A 21,474-nucleotide genomic window follows, 5' to 3' on the forward strand; every position below is an offset into this window, starting at 1 on the left:
CTGGGGGAGGGGAAGGCCTGCCACTCTGAACTCACTGGAGAAACCGCGCCCGGCACCGCCCACCCCGTGAGCAATGGGAGAGAGAGCCAGGCACCGTGCTCACACCCGCCCGCCATGTCTCCCCACCACCCCAACGCTGGCATAGCCACCCCTCCCTCAGCTTGGCGGAGCAAGGCTTTGGCTTCTGTAAGATTCTAGGGTGGCCTTTTGGGTGGTCCTGGCAAAGATCCGGATAAGGACCAAGAGCAGAGCCTCGCTCTGGAAGCCCAAGCGGCCGGCTCTGCCCAGCCACCGTGGATGACGGGTCTGCACCGAGAGAGCCCATCCTGCTGGGGGGGCGGGGGTCTGTGCTCTGCCGCCCCGGAGTCCAGGAGAATGAGGGGGACCCCTCTTCATGGCTGCTGTGGCTGCTCCCCAGGGCATCTCCTGGTCACACTGCCGGGATGAGGCCGAGGAATGCCTGGCGTGGAGAGCTGTGTCTGAGCCGTCCGTGGGACTTACCTGGGAGCGAGGCCAGCTGGCTTGGTCCCCATGGGCATGTCCAGTCCTTCCCCTGGCTTGGCTGATTTCTCTCGGTTCATTTGCTGCAGGATTGAATTCAATTCACTGATCACGTTTGCCTTTGGGCCCGAGAGGATCGGGCTTCTGACCTCCGAGACGTCACCCCACAACTTGGAGGTCCTTGGCTGGATCCCCTTCATGGCTCCGGGTGGGACGCCACCGGGCGGGGGCGGGGGTGCAGGCGGGGGGATGATGAAGCTGTCTACGTCCTCTTCCAGCAGTGCGTCCTGGTACAGCGCGTTGCTTTTGTGGACGACAGGCTTCACTTTGGGCTTGGGGGGTACCGGGGGCTTGTCGGCCACAAATGCCTGGCCGTCGGCATAGACGGTGCAGGTGTCTGCGCCCTCGCCCCCTTCGGAGGACAGGGTGGAGATGCTGGACACCGTGGAGACGGTGCTGGTCGTCTCAAGGTGGTGGTCGCTGCTGCTCCGGCTGTCCACCTCCTCGATCCCAGAGTCCGTGACGGTGTCGAAGCTCTCGGGGGGCGGCAGGAATGAGGCAGGCAGACAGTTCGAAAGGCTGGCCGGCTTCTTGCTGTCTGCAGAATTGTTTGGCTGGCTGGAGTTCAGCGAAGGGGATGGGGAGGTGTCATTTTTTTTCTGCTTCACCAAGTCTGTGAGGGGGGGGACAGAAGCAGCACGGTCATCGGGGATATCAAAACTGTTGGCGAATTCCAGGGGAGGAGGCAATGGCTCTGTAAAAACGAAGTCCTCGTCCAGGTCCACGGAAGCCAGAGGTGGGGGAGGGATGCGGAATGGCAAGATCACCGCCTCCTCCACGGAGCCCACCGCCACCATGGTCCTGCCCGGCGTGGTGGCGGTGGGCTCGGGGCCAGCGGAGATCTGTAAAGCACCTTCGGTTTCAGGAACACCTGCTGGCAGCTCGGGCAGCGAGTTGTCTGGCTTGGTTTCCATGCCGGCTTTCCCGTCCTCCTCCTCCAGGAAGTCACCAGGCTGGGCAGCACCCACTGTGTGCACCATCAGCAGACCGGCCGGCTTCTGCTGGGACGTGTCCACGATGTCGATCAGCATGTTCTTCTTGTCCTCGCCCTTCCGGTCCTTGCCCAGGTCGCTCTCATACTTGTTCTCCGTCTCCTGCCGCCTCAGGGGCCCCCGAGTGTTCTGCCTGGTGACTGTGGGGAAGCCTGCCTCCATGCTGGGCCGCATTTTGGTATCGATGTAAAGAGGTTTGTTGAGGTCGGCCTTGGGGGCCTCCCCCTTGGGGCCCTGCTGGGACTCCTTCATGGCTCGGTCCCTTGCGGAAAGCGCCAGGGCCAGCGGGGAGCTGGGGTCCAGCAGCCTCCCCGTGAGCGGGTGGACATAGTTCTCGGAGCCAGCTGCGCCACCACCCTTAGGGGGCACCGCAGGGCTGCTCTCGGGGCCTTTGGCTTTGGACATGGAATTCAGTGGCCTGCTGGCCTCCCCCTGAGCTGCAGCCTCGCCAACACCTGCCAAACGGCTCTCAGGCTCCCTGGGCACTGACCCTGGCATTGTGGGCAGTGGGAGTGGCTCGGCGCCCTCCTCTTCCCCGAAGCTGCCCTCCCCCGGGAAATCGGAGGGCTGCCCCCTGGGGGCCAGCGGCTCCAGACCCACGTCCTCATCCCCCAGGTCCGTGGAGAGGAAGGCTGGCGAGTTCCTCCTGGCTTCCAGCCGCTTCTCCCGGTCACGCACGGCTCCGGCAATGGCAGCAGCGAAGGGGCTGCTGACAGTCAGGCTGTCGTCTGGCCGCAGCTGGCCCGGCTGCTCGGAGGCCTGAGGGTCGATCTCCATGCTGCTGCCCTGGCTGCTCTTCCCGCTGCTGCTGGTGGAAGGCTCCTTGACGATGATGGTGGGGATGGGGATGGAGCATGTCTTCTCGGGGCTGTCTTCCACGTTGGACTGCTTCACCAGCATGCCCTTCCTCCGGGCGGGCTTGGCGGGCACGTACACAGCCTTGCTGGCGATCCTCCCCACCTCTGAGTACGGGTTCTCTGGCATCTGGCCCCTCTTGCTGCGGAAGGTGGCCTGGGTGGCGGGGGCCCGGCTGTAGACGTCATCGGAGTCCAGTGAGTAGCGGTCCAGCTCCCTGCGGTAGTACAGCCCCTTCTCCCTCATCATGGTGGCCACAGTGTCAGAGCGGGCCGCTGGCGACACCTTGGCAGCAGAGTTCTGATTGAACGCAGACTTAATCGTCCCATAGACCCTCGGAGTTGGGGACTTGGGGCAGTTGTAGGCGGTGGGGGAAGGTGGTGGGGGGGACGGGGGCACAGACTGTGGTGGGGGGGGGATGTCCTCAGACGTGTCCGGCATGGACAGGCTTCTGGTGAACTTCAGCATCGGAGGGGCCAGGAACTGCCGCTCTTCCTCCGTTATCCCTGCAAGCAGAGGGCAGCCTTAGTCTGCAGTCGGGGGGACACGCGGCCCGCGGTGGCTGGGGCCGTGCAGAGGGTCTGCACACAGCTCACAGCACAGCACAGCATGATGCACAGCGCCGAGGGGTGCGCGGCCCACCCGGAGCCCGAAGAGGAGAGAAGAGGGGAGGGGATGAGCCGGGAGGCTCTGAGTGCGTGCTGCTGACGTGTGCTCTGTGCCGGCTGAGCGCTGGGCCCGATACCCTCTGGGCTGTGCGTGTGCCTGCGTGTCAGGGCATGTTGGGGGCCTCCATCCTTTTAGGGCTGATCGGGGCACCCGGGGGGTATCATTAGGGTCTTGGGGACTGTCTGAAGTGAGGGCACAGTGTGTAGGGAGGGTGCTGCTGTGTAGCCCTCCCTCCCCCTGTGGGAGCCTGTCCGTCACAGCTGCTGGAGCCACCCGGGCCTCTGGAGGATACAGGGCTTGGTAAGGGGAGGGGCCCAGACCCTCTTTAACCCAAGACCCTGAGTGGAGGCAGGAGCAGGTGCTCTGCCGCCGGGCCCACCCGGAAGCCCTGGGATTGGCCCACTTAAGACGCTGCGGGCGCATGGTTTCCACCCTCGCAGTGAGCTCTGGGCGGGCCTGACTTGAGCCAGTCCCATGCCAGGACTTGACCTGCAGCAGTGTGTAGGGTCAGACGTGGTAGGGTGGGCTGTAGGTGTGTGGTAGGGCACCCGCCTTGCTGGCCCTCAACGGGGGGGTGTGTGGGCGTTGACTGGTGAGACTTTCAGAGGGTGTGTCCCAGCCACGCAAATGTCAACAGAACGCACTCTGGGCAGCAGGAAGTCACACACAGACGTGGACGCCGACAGACAAGAGGCACACATGTCAGGGCGGGGACATGCAGGTTTTCCGAGGAGGGGGCAGAATGAGTCACTTCAAAAACAAAGAGCAGAACTCCTACAGCAAACTACAGTAGCTCATTCCAGCGGAGGTGTCTGCTCGATAAGGGCATTCCAAATTCCACACTCCTTGGGGGAGGGCGCTCGGCGCCGCAAAGACGGGCTGCTAAAGGCCGTCACTGACCATCGTCTGCATGAGCTGGCCTGCCAGTCGCGTGCCCAAGGAGTAACAATTTAAGAACACACCTTATGGAGTTACCCGGGTACATTCAAATGACAGGGGCCAGACCGGGGGGTGCACTGACCTGATAGAAAGATTCTGCTGTCTGGCAGGAGGAAATCAACTGTTATTAACCAGCACAGAGCCAGGGGTACCTCGCGCCTGTGCTACTCTGTGCGTCCCCCGCCACCGGGATGGTGCGCTTCAGGGGAGCAGACGCCGCCTCTGCGATCGCCGGTGTCAGTTCCTGCCTCAATCTAGGGACACAGGTGCTGTGTCTCCGTCAGCACGGCCGGGGGGCACGTCCCCACGCACAGCTGGGTGCCCGCACTCGGCTCCCCGCACGGCAGGGCGCACTGGCGTCGGCAGCGGCCTGGGCCTCTCTCGGAGTTATGTGGCAGGGACAGTGCTGGGCTGCCTCACAGAGGGGCTGAGGGTCACGGTCACCCTGCCTGCAACAGTCGGTAGGAGCCAGCGTGACAGGAGCAAGCGCGGGAAGGAGTCGTCCACAACACACAGGACAGTTTTATTGGAAGTCACGAGCCTGGCGCAGCCACCCTCAGACGTGCGTCCGCTGAGCTCGCCTGCAGAGCGTGGCCGTGGCCCGCAAGGCAGGGACCCAGGGCCCACCCCACCAGCCCACCACCTCCCTCCTGCCGTGGGGCGTGTCCCCTGGTGGTGTGATAGCAGCCACTGTGGATTTGTGTCCCGCGGGTGAGCCCGGGTGTCTGACCAGTGGGCGGGCGGGGGCACTAGGGCACTGCGGGGGCTCTGGGAGCGCGGGCAGCCTCTGCAGGTGTGGCCGTGCTGCTTACCTATGGATTTCTGCCTTCGCATCGTACCTCGGGGGAGGCCCAGAAATGGGCCTTTTGGGCTCCCGGGAACGGTGGGCGTCATCACGGCGATCCCCTGGCGTTCGTATGCAGACTGCAAACCACAGGGCCCTGGTGAGATATGCCTGGCTCGGCTGGCCCCCCACAGCACCCGGGCCCAGGGGGCGACACGGGAGCCCTGGGCTGTGGGTGCTTGTCACGTGGCTTCCCAGGCTGCCTTTGGGTTCATCTAAGTGTCCAGCTGAGGCCCAACCACTGGCTAGTGCTCCCGGCCCCAGAGGACAGTGTGTCCTCCTCGTGCAGGGTTCAGGTTTGGGCTTCATGTCTGGGCAGTGTGGGGAGCGGGATCGGAAACTAAGGATGGCCGTTACCCTGCTCACTGAGCCCCACCACTGTGGGAGCCGTGCCCGTGGCGCCAGCTCCCCGGAGGCCTGCCCACTCCCCGGTTCCCAGAAGGGCCACTCACATTCATGTCAGAGACGGATGGGAAGCACCGGCTGGTGGGCCGCTGCTTGATGGTGGCCACCCGGGACTCTGCAGCCACGTTCTCTGCAGCTCGGGATGGCTTGGCGGCGGGGACGATCTCATCCGGTTTATCTGCAGCGCAAACATGACGATCGGCAGAGGTGTCAGTGACTAGAGCCCCCAAAACCTCATCGGGGGGAGTGGGCTCAGCAAAGGGACCCAGTGCCTCGTGGTGGAACTGAACTGCTCCACCTCCAGGCCCGTGCAAGCAGGGGCCCGACGGGCCATGCGGAATGTGCAGAGCCTCTGCTGCAAGCGTGCCCTGTGCCATGCTGGCAGGAGACCCTCAGCCAGCAAGGCCTGAGCCCCCCTGAAGGCCGTGCCGTCCCTTCTTTCTTGTTCCTGGGGTCATTGCTGACAGTGTCAGCTGAGCCAGGGCTCAGAAGTGTGGTTCCTTTGTGACCAAACCCAGTGGCCAGGACCTAAGGACCCAACACCCATAGCTGGAGGCCATCTGCTCAGTGTGGGTGACAGGAAGCCAGTGGCCAGCTCAGGACCTCGTCCAAGGTCTGAGCCTGTGTAGTGGGGAGGCCCCCATTTCTCCCCAGGAGTAGAGTATTCTCATTTGCTTGTGACAAACAAAACCAAGGATTAGTTATTAGTGATCCTTAGAAAACACTGAATTTGTTTGAAAACTGAAACGCACCCTACAGCTACCCTCGGGCCCTCACTGGAGCAGTTGCTCATTGGGGTCCAGGCACCGGAGTGTGATCAGGGCCCTTCACACACAGCAGCCTGGGGCAGACCCGCTGAGCACAGCTCTCCCAGACTGCTGCCTCCCATTCTGCAGGCACCCTTCCCGCCAGGTGCTGCCTGGTTAGTGGGAGCTGGGGAGCTGGGGCCTAGCGTGAAGGGCCGTCAGGACCTCTCAAGGTCCAGCACTCACTCCCCTCCCCGCCAGGCCACTCTGTCCTCAAGCCTGAGAATTTTCCAAGGCAGCCCTGACCAACCCTGGAATCTGGTGACCCCTGCAAAGCTCGGGCCAGTGAGTCCTGGACCCCCGGCTGTGAGAGACGCTGGGTTGTTTCCTGACAGCCACTTGTAACCCTCTGGATGAACCCCACAGAATTCCCAGACCAGAGGACCCGGTCAGATGGACTTGGGGAGGGAGTGTGCCAGCTGGGGAACAGGCAGGCACCCGCCACAGCCACCCACCGGCTCACCCCTAACACAGCCTGCCCTCAGGCTGCAAGCTGACCAGGGGGTCAGTGACCTAAGGCCCAAGGGCTGCATTTGCCGCCCTGCTCTTGTGGGCCCTGGGCCTGCCAGTGCTGTTTGCACTCTGAAGGGACGTTAAAAGGAGAGGAAGGAGGATGCAGGCCCCAGGCCCCGGGCTCTGCCTCCTCCCCTCCCTGGCTCTTCCCAAGGCTCTGGGGCCCACAGCTCCGTCAGCTCCTTGCCGTCTCCTTGGGGGGCATTTCCTCCCCCTCATGGTTGCCCCTCAGGCTGGGGGGCTGGTGGGGACAACCCCAGCCCCCTCTCCTCCCCACATGCCAAGCATCCAGGCCTCACCTGCAGCCCTGCCCCCACACCCTCCAGGCCTGCCAGCCTCCCTTCCCAGGTCCTTTCCATTGTGCCCACTACCAAGCCGGACACATGCTGCTCTCCCCTGCCAGTAATTTGCTTTCTCCAGGAAACCTCCTTGCAGATCCAGGAGGGATTCCCGCCATGGTTGGGGTTTAATCGGTGTCTGTACAGGTCTCTCCCTGTTGCCCCTAGCCTGCCCAGGTGGCCAGCGTCACACCCCTCAGGGCCACGAGGCCCAGGGCTCCTCACAGCAGTGGCTCGGTGGCACCTGGGTCACCTGCTTGGTAAGCCAACAGGACATCTGGAAGCCGGGCCCTACTCTGCGGCTGGCGGTCTTGCTTCAGAGTGCGGGCTGTTTCTCTGACCAGGACGGGGAGTCGGGTCTCCAGCACCGGGCGAGGGACCGGCACGGGAGACATCCGGCCGCAGAGTGGAGCCAGCCAGGTCTCTGCCAGGTGCTCACTCCCCACTGGGCCTCTGCGGAGCCTGTGCCTCTGGTGTTAAACCTCCCCCAGCAGAAGGGCCAGCTTGCCCATCCCCAGCTCACCCAGGGTCCATGAGCAGGCAGCACACTGCGTTGTGGGGCCCCAGGGAACATGGTGGGCACCCCGAAAACACGCCTGGGGCCTTGGGAGTACCCAGGCGAGGCAAGGCTTCGTGGGTAATCACTCGGCCCCACCCCAGGTGGAAGCGCTAACGGACCGGCCTTTGTCCGCCTCTCCTCCTAACCAGGGGAACCTGACCGTGGGCAGGGGCGGCTCGCAGTGGCAGGGAGAGCAATCTGGAGACAACGAAGGTCCTGTAGGTGGAGATGCCGGGCAGGTGGGGTGGGCCCAAGCTGTGGCCACCACCAGGGTGTGGGCCCTGGGGGACAGCGCGGCCCTAGGGCTCCCCTCAGAACGGTCTTCCCATGCCCACTGATGGAAAAGCAAGGACTGGGTGTGGGGAGCAGCTGAAGGTGTGTCCCTGGAGCCAGGTACCCTTGAACGTGGATGCCCTTGTCTTTGGTTCATACCCTGGCGTACCCATGGAGCGCCTGAGGCCCGGAGGTTCGGTTTGTGGGGGTGACGGCAGGGCCCCACTGACTGGACAGTGACAGTTGCTTTGCCTCAGGGCCTGGCCGGGCTCCCACCAGCTGTGTCCACAGGAGCCTGGCAACCTGGCCGACTCTCTGCTCAGCCCCACCTCCCAGGGGCAGTTTCTTGCAACACCAGGCTGTTAAGGAAATGGTGGGCCTGTGGGTTCACTCCCTTAAAGTGGAAGCAGCCCCGCAGACAGACCTTAGACCCACGCCCCCGACAAGCGGCCAGGCGGCGAGTGCTCGGGCCTGCCCAGGAGCAGCCTGCGCCCAGAGGACGGGCCGTCCGCTGTCCTCCAGTCTCAGGCTTCCCGGCTTGGGGCCGGCGTCCTCTCGGGCAGGTGGATGGTTTGTCCAGCAGGCTTGGGTCACACACTGCTGGGAGCCAAAGCCAGGTGGGTGGCCTTCCTGTCGCCAGAGTCCCCCAGCCCTTGGGCTTGTCCCCCGGGCTGACATCACGCCAGGTCCACCATGTGTCTCGAGCCCTGCTGCGGCAGCAACCGAGCTCAGTGCGCCGGACTCCGGCTGGGTGAGGGGTATGGAGCGGGCTTCCCGTTGGCAGCACCAGGCGTTACAAGCAGCTGCACCAGTGGGAAGGGCCTCCGTCGCCTGCGGGCCCCCCTCCTGGGGAGGTGGGAGCCAGCGTCTTCCCAGGGCCAGGCCTGCACTAGGGGTGGCACGGAGGCCTGTTCACTCTCGGGCCCGAGAGCACAGGTCCGGGGACCAGAGTGGGGACACTGGAGGTCGAAACGAGGGGGTTGGAGAGGGGAGGAAACCAAACTTCAGGGGTCCTGGTCACTTGCCAGCTCACTGAGCAGGCTGTCGGGCTGCCGCCTCGGTTCCCCAGAACCGCGCAGACAACGTGTTGCTTACTGGAGGGCTCACGGCCCCACCAGCTGCTCCTCACACGGCCTGGGGGCCGGACGCCGAACCCACTGCCGTGAGGTTGGCTCCTTCACGGAGGTTCCTGGGGAGGGTCCTCTGGCCTCTCCCAGCTTCAGGGGCTGTGAGCGGTCCTGGGCTGTGGCCGAGTCCCCCACCAGCCTCCATCTTCCTATGGCCTGTGTGTGTCCCTCCTTTGTGTGACTGTCCTTCGCTTTCTCTTGTAAGGACAAGCGCCACTGTTGAGGGTCCAACCTGCAAAGTCCTTGTTGGCCAACAGTGTTCCCTTCACACGTTCTAGGTGGGCACAGGTCTGGGGGACACTGTCAGACCAGAACACCCGTGAAGGCCTGCTTCTGTCCTCCACGTGGCCTTTCTGCAGCATGACGAGGCCTCTGGGCGTCGGCCGACCCTCCGGGGAGACGGGGAGGCAGTGTGACGGCCGGGAGAGTGTGCTGCGCACCGACTGCAGGCTGGGGGCACTGGAGCTCACCACGTGTCCCCACCGGGGCTGGATGGTCCATGCTGCTGGGCCGTTTGGCATCTTCTTGCCCATGAACTCGCCTCCAGGTCAAGATGGGGTCAGGGAATCCAGGGAGGGTGCATTTGACAGCAAATCTGTGCCCAGTTTTCTCTGCCATCCAAAGGAAGGTGGGTCTCTGCCCTCAGCCACTGCCTGTCTCCTGTGGAGTCTGCCCTGTGCCCAGGCAGGCCCTGTGGCCCATGACCTGTGTCCTTGTCCACTGCAGTTTGGGTGTCTGGTTACAGAGGGGATCCCGGGGGCGAAGGCTGGAGGGTGAGCTGGTGTGCCCTGGGGGTCAGGCTACAGGCTCCCCCTGAAGTCTGGCAATGGGCTTTCTGGGTCAGTTCTGTTCAGGTGATGGTTTCTGGGATCCCACGGTGGGGCACCCTTCAGCGTGGGGTGGTGGGTTGAGGGGCCTTCAGAGAGACATCAGGCCCAGGGAGCTTTCTGTGCCCTGGGCCTCCATCACCTGGTTGACACTGGCCAGGCCCTGAAAACCCACTGGGAGCCTCCAGGGCAGCCCCTGGGGGTCGGAAGCCTCGGGACGCACCTGGACAGGTGGGATGGTCTGGTACCTCAGGAGACCCTGCAGGGGAGGAGGAGCTCCCACTTTGGCGGTGCAGGACCCACACCCCTGCCCCCAGGTGCCGCCTCACAGGGCCCAAGACCCACCTCCCCTGGTTTCCCTGTGCCTTGGTATCTGTGCCCACAGTGGGGGAATAGGGCCCCCTGCTGTCGGGGCACATGTGGGGCTCATGTCTTCCCAGCCACGCCAGCCTTGGGGAGGGACAGGGAGAAGCTCAGCCTTACAGCCCCCCCCTCCGCCCCCCAGCTCCAGGACAGTCCTCCTGTGGGTGCAGAGCAGGCCTGGTGAAGAGCAAGGGGTTCCCTGGAGTCAGAAGGAGGCTGCCCACTCACGGCAAAGGGGATCGGCGGTCAGGTCCAGCCCTCCATCCACAGACCAGGGCTCTGTGTGCCTGCACTCTGACCCACGGAGCGGGCCCAGCCCTGACGGCCGAGGGGGTCCCCAGGCCTCAGCCATGACGATGCGGACACAGCTCGGGGAGGGGGAATGCAGACCATGATGGGGCCACAGACGGGACAAGCGAAGCAGACGGAACAGACTGAAAGGGGACGTGTCCCGGAGCTGGACCCCTGCAGGGGCTGGCACAGGGAGAGACATGACGAGGCCACGGCACACTTGAGACACCACGCCAACGGCCACAGAGGGTTTCCTTCCGCAGGGAGTGTGGGCAGGGGTTGGAAACAGACAGTAGCTGTCCCCTTACCCTTCTTCTTCCGGACGGAGGCTTGCAAACAGAAAGGGAGCATGAGTCCCAGGGCGGCAGTGCCCGCCGACCCATCCCACCCGACTGGCCGGCCTGCAACTCAGGGGCCCGGACATGGGCGGGCTGGGCACCTAGAGAGCACTTCCCAAGGAACCTGCCACCGGGCCCTGCCGATGACTCGGCGCCACTGGCTTTCTCCCCTGCTCAGGGGCACCCCTCCCGGCAACTGGCCCATGGACATCCAGCTACCCCAGGGTACGTGCAAGCTGGGGCGATTCCTGACTACTTGGGGCACCCGAAGCCTCACACGGGGAGACGGTTGAGGGCTCCGGGGACCTCGCAGCACCCATCGGTCTAAGCCAACCCCGCCGTAGGCCCTTGGAAGGCAGGCTGCCGACTGGTGGTCCCTCTTGGGGCACACCCGTCACAGGCCCTCATGAGCTTGTGGGCACAGGCTGCCTCCTTTAGAAGGGGCAGGCAGTCATTCACGGCAGACCCACTGGGCACTACCCCAGGGGGAAAGCCCGGCGAGTCCCGTGTGGACGAGGGTGGGTGGCGCCCAGCAGGGGTGCTCTTTCCTGGAAGACTGGGGACATGGCCATGAGGGGCACTGGTGGGGGTTGCAGCCGGGGCCTGGGAGGATGGTGTGTGCCCCCTGTGGAAGGAGTGAGGGGAGACCCGTCCTGGGGGAGCTGCCAGGAGGAACTGCCCATACATTCTGGGGTGGGGGGAGAGGGACCAATGTTGTCCCATGAAGACTTCGGCCAGGTGGGAGCGACGGCCGCTTGAAGTCCCTGTCCAGCTGGCCTTGCAGGGGCCGGGGGGTGTAGCACACAGGGCTTGCTTTTGTCCTCACGGGTGCCCGCCCTCCCCGCCTTGAGAAGGCGCCCCTAGGCTGCGCAGTGACTCCCCAGCACAACTCATAACCCGCCTCTGGGGACTCTTGCTGCTGGCTCCAGGACCACCCTCTTCAGTGGCCACTGTGGCCCACTGGACCCAGGGACACACTGCTCTGTGCACCTTGCTGGCCTGCACGATGGGCTCTGAGGGCTGGAGCCCTGCTCTGCTAGTTGAGGGTGCCCGTATTTCCCTCACCCTGGGAGTAGCCCATCAGCGTGGCCACGCCCACTGCCACCTGACTCAGACCCCAGGGTGGAGCTTGCTGGTCTGAGCCACCACACAGGGCCTCTGGGCACTTCGGGGGCCACCTGAGCCAGCAGGGGAGCTGTTTTGAAGACACTGTGGGGCAGCTTACCTTTATCCACTAGTGAGAGGCCCGGAAATCAAAACAGAACAGGGTTAGATGAACCATGAAGAGGACGGGGCAGAGCCAATAACCCCACCCGCAGCCCGCAGGTGCCTGGGAGAGGCCAGCCAGCAAGCCCAGGGACATGCACAGTGGGGGTTTCACGGAGGCACATGCTGGGGCGGGCAGCGCGTGAGACTCACCAAGCTCTTCCAGCTCCGAGGTCATGGACTTGGAGCGCAGTGTGAGGGCTGTGGTCGGAGCGCGCTTCGGGGGCGGGGGTGCTGGAGGGACAGACAGCAGAGACCAGGCCTGAGAGCCATCCTGGTTGCCCCGGTCGCCCGCCCCCCGCTTCTGGAACCACCAACGAGGAAGGCTGCCTGGAGCCTTTGACTTTCTGCCTGAAAGGCTGAGTGAGGGCTACTCCACCCACTCCTCCCAGGCTGGGGAGAGTCACCCTGCCCTCGGGGGGTCCCGGGGCTGGGGGTGTCTGTGGGCATCACAGGGGCCTTGACAGGTTGGACCACGTGTGGAGCACAGATGCACCGGCACAGACCCTCTCGGGAGGCCCCCAGCTCTCTGCACTGAGCCTACCCCTGGTCTATGAGGGCCCAGCTGGGATGGCAGAGACGCTGGTGGTTCCAGCAGTCTGTGGGGCCCTTGGCTGCCACCTGCCAGGTCACCTGAAAGCCCTTCCCAGGGCGGCGGTGTCCTTTATCCGTCCACCCCCATCAGGGCACAGACGTGGGCCTGTCGTGTATGCTTCACCCCCTCCCCGCCTGCTCCCCTCTCCCCTCTCTCCTGGGCTGCAGGCTCCCTGCCCATGGTCCACTGCTGCCTCTGGGCAGCTCCCCGTGACGTGCTGCTTGTTCTCTCTCCTGAGTCCTGACTGGGGGGCTCGGTGGGGTGGGTGCACCCTGCTCTTGGGAAACACAGGGGGACTGGAAGGACCCCGTGTGCTAGCCCAGCTCTGTCCCTGCCAAGGAGACCTGGGGTGCCTCTGGCCTGCCTTCGGCTCCCCTCTGTAGGCCTCTTTCTGGAAGGAGGGTGACCCCGCGTCCCTGTGGGGGGCCAGCAGGCTCTGCCTACTGTGGGGTCATGGACAGTTGGGTGGGACAGGCCCCTGGCCCCTGAGCACAGCCCTCGTCCTAGGCCGCCTCTGCCCTGGCAGCGGGCTCCGGGATCATCTCCTAAGCTCCCTCCCCTCCTTTGCCTGACCTTGGGGTGGGGGGTCTGGGCCTCCCAGGGAGGAGATGGGGACCACCCGACAGGGCCCACCCCTCCCATGGGTGGAGGAGCACAGGGGTGGGGTGTCGAGGGGCGCCCACCTTTCTTCCTGGCAGTGTCATCGGGGTCGAGACTCCTGGTCACCGTGACCACCTTGAGGACCAGGTGGTTCCCGCCCTGGCGGATCATGGTCACCACCTGCCGGTGACCGACCTTCACCACGTTCTCACTGTTAACCTGCGGGCAGGAGAGGGCAGCTGTGAGGAGGGAAACTCCAGGGTGGGGCCACACCCACAGGGGCAAAGGCAGGCAGACGCCCTGAGCCCAAGTGGTTTGGGAACCACAGGCGCCCAGGGGCTGGGTGTCCAGGGAGCTGCGAGGGCGGGCTTCCCGTGGCCTTGCAGGGCCCTGAAGCCCGTGCTGGCAGGGCTTTTTCTGATGCGTGTGCGCAGGTGCCCACCGGGCAGGCCCGGAATGAGTTCCTGTCCACCAGCGTGAGCTGTGCAGGGCCACCACGCCTCGTTTGGCATTGCCGTGGTTAGGAGGAGATGCACATGTCATTGCTGTGCACGGGCTCAGGGGGCACCCATCACACAGCGCACACAGCCACCTTCCTCCCCTGCCCCCGTGGAGCTGCACGGGCAAGTCGCAGAGCAGCATGGGCCCCCCGGCCTGCTCACGGGCCCTGCCTGGGCACCTTGGGGGCTCCCACTCTGCCTCTCCCACAGTGGGCTGCAGTGGCGCTGGCTGTTCTCAGGCCCTTTCGGAGCCAGGTGCCTCCCTGGACCCCCACCATGGTGAGCAGGCCTGGTGTGGGAGCAGAGCTGGACCTGAGGGGTGTCCAGCAGGCGGGTGGCCAGACTCGAACCGTAGCGGTCACTGCACCTGGGTGGTAAGGTCAGACAGGGTAGAGTGGTGGGCACAGGGACTCCCAGCTGTGCCTTCTCCTGATCACAGGCGCCGGCCTGCCCCCCACCCCTCATCCAGGTGGGCTCTAGCACCCGTGTCCCTGCAGCTGCCAGGGTGGGTGCCGGCGTGGCGCAGTGTAGGGGACAGGTGCCACACGGTGGCAGCCCTGCCAGCCCCTGCGATGGCCCGTCCCTCTCTTTCTCCTGCTGCAAGTCCCTTGGAAGCCTCTCCAGTGCAGTGTAGCCGCAGGCGAAAGTGAACAAGGCTTGGGAGCTGTCACCAACCTCACGTACGGCTCACCGGCCCCCACGACGAGCACTAGGTGGCCAGCCGCTCACACTGACGACAGTGGAACAGGGTCTATTTCAGGAGAGACGCGCGCAGTGGGGGGTCTCAGGTTGGGGGCAGAGCAGACAGGGCAGCGTCCCTGCCCTGGATGCTGGGCAGTGGAGCGGAGAGAGAGGAGGGAGAGGTTGGGATGGAGTCACAGCTCCCACAGAGGGACGAGGGACCATAGGGACCAGCAGCCCTCCCTGCGTCTGAGCCAGGCAGCTCTGGGCGCAGGTGCCTGGCAGAGGTGGGGGCCATGGGACAGGCAGGGGCCCTCACTGGGCATGGATATGTGGCCGCTGCACTCCCCAAGTAGACGCTAGCTTTCATGGGGCCCCATTTCTGCCACTGGATTCAGGTGTCCCCGAGGCTTCTGGGCTCCCATCCTGCCTCTTTTCTCCTGAGGGCCAAGGGAGCCCCAAGGAAGAGGGGCGCCCTGCAGGATGGGGTCCAGGGGCAAGGGCCACACCCCAGCCTTCCTCCATCTGTAGGCCTCACGTCCGATGAGGCCCAGAGGTTCCTGCTGGCCGGACACACATAGCGGGGAGCCCTGCCCCCAGCAGCCTCCCTACCCTGGGCCTCGGCCTGCAGAGGGGGCAGTGGCCTGCCACACAGCCCCTGCTGACCTTGGGCCCCGTGCTCCTCTTCCTCACCCTTGCACCTGTCTTAAGTTCACACCCTGCTTTGCAGTGTAAATAAGCTTGGGATGGAGTCCTTCCCCCAAAGCAAGAAACATCCCACACAGAGCTGTGGGCTGTGTGGGGTATCGTGGGCCTGCTCCCGGGCGCTGGGGAGCACCCTGCCGCGATGGGGGCAGGCGGAGATGCCACCTGATGTGTGCAGGGTGCCTGTTAACACCCTCCCACGATGGCCACACAGAGGCACAGGTGACACGGCCACTTGGAATACACGAGACCCCCGACGGAAGGAGCCAGGAAGGGCATGCTCAGCGACATTCTCCTTCTAGTTAGTGGTGGGGGCGGAGCCCCCGTGCTCCAACTGTCCAGGCTTTAACCGAATCCAGTCTGCAGGCGGGGTTCGGGGACCAGTGGCCGGCTGCTGTCCTTAAAACAGACGCTCAAGGTCACTTGTGTGGTGCCGGATGCCCGAGGCCAGTGAGCCCCAACGCTCGCAGTTTCCTGAGATGCGCAGGTTGGCATCTTGATCGTTCATGGGGGCCGGCATCCCTCAGAAAACTCGGACCTGCGCGGCAGGCACCGCACGCCACCAGGAGGCTGTGGGCCTCAATCCCCCCCCTCGTCTGTAGAGGCGGGGCCAAGTACCGAGGCTCCCGGGACTCTGGTCTTGCGGCGGACAGAAACCGCTCATGGGTCCGGTCCGCTGCAAGGGCACCTGCGGTGCACCCCACGCGCCGTCCCTCCACGCATGCGGTGACTGGGGAGCAGAGGCGGGGGCCGGGCCGGGGGCCAGCCCGGCTCAGGGAGCTTCTGTGAAGAGCGGAAAGGCAGGCCCTCCCCTGCACACCCATGCCTTCCGAGTGATTCTCCCTCTGCTTCAGTTCTCACTTAAAACATCAAACTCCTGCATGTGTGAGAGCCAGGGCTCCGCAAAGCAAGCTCCCAACCACACCAAGAAGCTCCTCCCCCTCGCCCCTCCCACGGCCCACGGTCTCCACGTTCTGGGTGTGAGCTGCCGACACCCAGAGTCATCTAGCTCGGGCTTCCCGACAGGGGAGTTACAGCAGTTTGGACAATGAACTCTGTCGTGGACGCATCGCAGGGTGCTCAGCATCATGCCTGGGCTCTTCCCTACACGCAGCCACATCCCCTGCCCCCCAAACGTGGCAGCCACGAGTGCTTCCAGACAGCCTCGAGGTGCCCTCCGGGAGGTCAGAGTCAGCACCATCAAGAACCACTAAGCTAACTTTCTTCAACTCCCACCCCCCCCCCACTCCCCGTGGCTTTTGTTTGCCGGTTGCAGTTACATGGTCATTTCAGTGAGATCGAATACAGGACTCGTGTCACGACTGCGTGGGGACACCCCCACTCACAGGTCCCCGACATGGCGTGGGCCACAATCATGTTGCCTTTTTATCCGCATTCTGCTTTCCCTGAAGTGGGATAATTTCCTGTTGTTTATTGGTTTAATTTGCGATGCACTTAACCAGTGCGAACCCACACACTTCCCAATTACGTAGACCTCTTTCCGGAACCTTCACACACACTGAATGTGGTGTTCTTTCCTTGAAGACATGCCCTACTGCGGCCACGTCCACTCTGCAGGGTGCGGCTCGGTGGCCCCCGGGGTCCCCCTGATCCCTCGAGTCTGCTCTCCTCAGTCCTCGGCTCCATGCATCTATTTTTCAAACACCTCATCTTTGGCAAAAGACTTTCTCTAGTAGCTTCTCCTAATAAAAGGCGTTTGAGAGAGAGTTTTTTTTCTTTCTCAGACATAGTTTGAAAATGGCTTTATCTCACTCCAACAGTGGCTGGACTGGGTATAAAATTTGAGGTTGCCTAAAATTACTCCAAGGTCAAGTAAGCCCACAGGCCTAACCCTTCTGAGGCGACAACTATAAAGTCGGGTCAAAGTGTACCCGGCCACCCCTTAACTCGAACACACGCAGTTCCCTGGAAGCGCTGGGGAGTTGGAAAAAAACGGCAGGTTTGGGCTGGGAGCAGACAGCGGGCAGCTCTGGGCCGTGGGCGCGGCGCCGTGCGGGTCCTCTGGAGCTCGGGCAGTCTGTTTGCCCCAAGACGCCACAGGACAGAGCCCGGGTGGCCGCAGCTGCCAAAGTGAGGGGATGGTTCCGGAGGAGAGAGCCCAGGGGGGGAGGACTTCGGTGTCCTGTGTGCAGCACCCTGCCCTTCCGCCGCCAAATCTCGGGGTGGGGCGTGTCTGAAGTGTCACGGGTGCACAGGGCCCACGCGGAGCGCCTGCAGGCGGGGCCAGAGGGCCCGCCCTGGAATGCCAGCCGGGCGGCAGACCACAGGGCGGTCCTCCGAGGCGGCCGGGGCGGTGCCGGCTAAGACGAAGCATCCAAACCCACTCAGGAAACGAGGTGAATCTGGAGCCCACAGCGCGAGGTCCACAGCATTCTGGGCGATTGTAACAATGCTCGATTAGGCACATAAAAATATAATACACAAAAGATATGAGATCTCAGCAAAAAGGTAAAAAATTCTGAGTGGAAACCTTAGATCTAAAAAGTAGGAGCCCTGACAGTTAAACGTGCACCGGATGGTCTTCCTAGCGGAACGGGCGTGACTGAGCAGAGTGGAGGTGAACATTCAGGCTCAGAAATGAGACTCGGCCCACGAGGAAGAGAGAGGAAAGACTCGAGTTTTCCTGTTTTGAACCCTCACCCGAGGACATGCTGCCTGACTGCAGAGGGAGGGAGGGGGAGGGAAACTTCGTCAGTTGCCTCTCGCACGGGTTCCGCCTGGGGGTCGAACCTGCAAGCCCGGCATGTGCCCTGATGGGGAGCTGAACCTGTGACATTTTGGTTTTCGGGAGACGCTCCACCCAACTGAGCCACACGGCCAGGGTGGACACACTTTCAAAAGCGAGCCGCGTCTTAAGGACAAGGACGAGTGGGACGGTCCAGCCTGAAGACGGTCACGGCCCCGTGAGGGGAGGAGACCGAGGGGCCGACCGCAGGGAGCCATCGGGTCGGGACGGACGTCGGAGTGCCCAACCGCGGAGCCAGGAAGGGCCTGGGACGGCATTTCCCAGCTGTGACGGGAAGGTAACCGGGAGTGCTACACCCCGCGAAAGTGTCTTTAAAGAGCAGAGGCGAAGGGGACGGTAAGTGAAAACCAAGAGAGTGCGCAGCCGGCGGCAGGACGAGAAGTGAGAGAGGAGGGGACGGACTGAGGGCGCCGGGCGGTGGTTCCAGGAGGGCAGCGCCTTTTCTTTCTCGCTAAACAGGTGTGTCTGTCTGAGGCTGAGTCAGGTTGTTTGTGGGGTTCACAGTGTGAGCAGAGGGAGGCCTGCAACGAGCATGGCCGAGCGAAGGTGGGCACCCTGCCGCCAAGTCTCGGTCCTGCGGAGGGTGCAGCGGAGTCCTGCGTGGGCTGAGCGGTTAAGGGTTACGCTCCAATCCCAGAGCCACCACTGGACAGAGAACGAACGATAAAGGGTGCAGCCAAACGCCGATAAATTACCCAGAGTTCTAAAACTGGTCAAATAACGAAGAATACAGCAGAAAAGGGGACGGCGGACCAACATGGGAAGTAAACAGAAAGCAGATCGCCTGGTAGACCTACACTGAACAGCATCGTGATTATATTAAACATTATGGGGTGAAACTCCAGCTAACGAGCAGATACTATATAAAGGACTGAAAAGAAAAACCAAGCTCTGGCTGGCATGGCTCAGTGGACTGAGCGCTGGCCTGCAAACCAAAGGGTCGCTGGTTCGATTCCTAGTCAGGGCACAGGCCTGGGTTGCGGGCCAGGTCCCCAGTTGGTGGCGCACTAGAGGCAACCACACACTGATGTTTCCCTCCCTCTCTTTCTCCCTCCTTTTCCTCTAAAAAATAAGTAAAATCTTAAAAAAACAAAAGACTGAAATATGTGTCTGTGCATTTGACTTACAAGTCCAGCAGTGAGCTGGGGTGCGAGGCCCGGGCAAGCTGGGCGGGGCCTGTGATTCCTTCTGGGACCCATGAAGTGTACCCAGAGCAGACGGGGCGGCCCGCTGCAACCTGGCGGCGGCCCTGCCACCCTCTGGTTGTGTGCTTTGAAAGGCTGAGGTGATGGTGGTAAATCACGCCTCGATGAAGCCGTTTTCTGAAAACAGACTTCAGGGGCAGGGGACAACGGGAAGGACAGAGGGCACTCTGTGGTGACCCGAGAGGCGGTGCATCACAGACCGTCCATGCCGAGCACAAGCACCCGGTAACGGGGCCTCCAAGTCGGGGAAGAAGACTGCAGAAAGTTCACATGGCCCTTCCTCACACTGACGGGCCAGCTAGACCGAATCAATAAGGACAAAGATGGTCGGAGCGAGCCCCGTGCGGAGTTCTGTTCTCCCCTGAGCCCCCGGTGCAGCCCCTGCAGGCCGCAGGCTGCAATCAGGAGCCACAGCTGGGCTCTGCTGCGCGTCTTCTAGTCCCGGGGGCTCGGGGGCTCGGGGCTCGGGCTGTGACGCTTCATAGGGAGTCTCCCTCCCCTCCCTGCTGCCCGTCACCCCCTGAAGCGAAGAACCTTGTGGAATGTTCTCTGTTCCTGGTCTTCTGCCTTCCCCGTCGAGACTCAGGGGCCCCTTTGCACCAGGAAGCCCCGTCCCTCCGGTTGGAGAGCTTCCCTCGATGAGTTGCCCCGACGCGTCCCCTGTGCCGCTTCCTCTGCGGGGCCCTCTGGTTCCACCCTCCTCCCTCTTCAAGTGCCCGCAGCTTCCCCTTGCGCGGACATTCTTTTCAATTCTCCCTCCGACCCACCCATCACTACCCCCCCTCCGCTGCATTATTTTTAAGTGGCAGTGTCCCGTGGGGCTCTCTGTTACTTTAGAAAAAGAGTGTGTTTTGTTTGTTTTTACTTCGAGGATGGGCGAGCGCAGGTGGCAAACACCAGACCCTCGGGCGGAATCCGGGCACCCCCCTTGTTTTATCCAGCCTGCACCTGGTTTCTCCCCAGCGGCAGCGCCGGGCTCCTGGGCCCTAGTTAAGGAGTGGTTACATTTACACAGTCCTGAAATGACATTTGGCCTTTTGAAGGCCACGGGAAGGCTGATGTGGCCCCCGGTGACAACGAGTGGGGCGCTCTGGGGCTGGACTCTGCTGCGTGATTCTTGTCTGTTTCTACACAGCCCTTGTGTTTTAGGGTCACTTTCGATGTGCAGAAAAAGGGGGGCAGTGGCATGTAAAACCCTGCACACCCCACCCCGTCTGCCCTGCTCTGTGCCACCCCCATTAACGAGGATGTGCGTCACAGGGAGCGTGCGTCACAGGGAACGGGACACTATGGACACATTAGTATTAACTAAGGGCCATGATTTACTCAGATTTCCTTAAATTTCACCTGATGTCCCTTCTGGCCCGGGGCCCCTCCAGGACCCACACTGCTCTCGGTGGGTGTCACCTGCGGCGCCTCTGGGCCGTGGCAGGTTCTGACGGCCTGTGAGGCCCTGGACGGTTTTGAGGGCCCTGTGGTGCTTTTGTGGGACGTCCCTAACTGGACCTTTTTGTCACCGTTAGCCTGGGGCTGTGGGTGTGGGGGGAGCCCCGGGGTGGGAGGCCCCTGGCATCAGGGTGCACGCTCCCCGGGGCCACTTGCTGGGCTGAGGCACACTTGTCGGGCTTGTCCCCACCCGGCTCCTCTCCCCTCAGCTTTGCACATGGCTCTCTGGGAGGGTGTCACTGTGCCCAGCCACATGGGGGGGTGCAGCCCCCCAGATTTGTTCGGAATTCTTCAGGGGGTGGGATGGGCCTCTTCTCCTGTTTGTTTACTCAGCTGTTCACTGGAGCTGGCAGGACTCATGATGTTTATTGCAGACTTTGGACTTGAACCCAGCGCTACCCTCTGTTGTCGCCAGACTGCGCCAGCTTTGGCCGCCGGGAGCTCTGTGTCCCCAAGAGGCGCCCAATCTGGTTTCCACTTACTTCCTGCTCCCCAGATGACGCTCCGTGGCACCCCCTGGCGCTTGCTGACGGCCCCCCTCAGGTGACCACGTCCCCCACCCCACCCTGCTCATGGGTGAGACGAGCCCCCCTGGGCTCTCCACCAGTGAGCGCTGCCATGGCCGCCTGCCTGAAGGAGGGGCAGCGGGGTGTCTCGGACCCCGCCTCCCGCATCTTTCTCTTTGTCCACAGTCCGGCTCCTGATGGCTGATGTCAATGTGATGAAGGACTGTGCATCGTACGCACCTGCCTGGCACTGTGACCCACCGTCCGGCGGATGACGGGAATGTTGACACTGGCAAGAAATCACTGAGAAGCGCTCAAGATTGCTCTTGTGTTTACGCAGGTGCGACTTTTCATTTGAAATCCCTTCTCTATTAATGCCATTGATTGACTTTGGGGTGGTGCTCCTTTATTTTGTTGAAATAATTTTGGTTTTGATGTTTTAAAGATTTAAACACATGTTGATGTAATCGGGCTTTAATGTCATGTGAAATATTCACCCCATT

At 62.9% G+C, this 21,474-nt stretch overlaps 1 protein-coding gene across 3 annotated transcripts in view; it reads right to left on the reverse strand.

Moving 5' to 3' along the window:
* The window catches only part of SHANK2 (SH3 and multiple ankyrin repeat domains 2), a 288,299-nt gene that overhangs the window by 10,267 nt on the left and 256,558 nt on the right, over positions 1–21,474 (reverse strand). The window contains exons 17-22 of one of the 3 annotated variants that reach the window (XM_053662879.1): positions 13,245–13,380; positions 12,120–12,200; positions 5,313–5,443; positions 4,829–4,940; positions 4,099–4,119; positions 502–2,914 (exon numbers count right to left, since the gene is read on the reverse strand). In XM_053662879.1, the coding sequence (XP_053518854.1) occupies positions 502–2,914; positions 4,099–4,119; positions 4,829–4,940; positions 5,313–5,443; positions 12,120–12,200; positions 13,245–13,380 (2,894 nt within the window). The remainder of the gene's footprint in view (positions 1–501; positions 2,915–4,098; positions 4,120–4,828; positions 4,941–5,312; positions 5,444–12,119; positions 12,201–13,244; positions 13,381–21,474) is intronic. The other 2 variants (XM_053662881.1, XM_053662880.1) reach the window with 2 other exon arrangements.

This window comes from Artibeus jamaicensis, unplaced genomic scaffold (genome assembly GCF_021234435.1).
Source record: "Artibeus jamaicensis isolate MK-2021 breed Jamaican fruit bat unplaced genomic scaffold, CSHL_Jam_final contig_3109, whole genome shotgun sequence".
NCBI classification, from domain to species: Eukaryota; Metazoa; Chordata; class Mammalia; order Chiroptera; family Phyllostomidae; genus Artibeus; species Artibeus jamaicensis.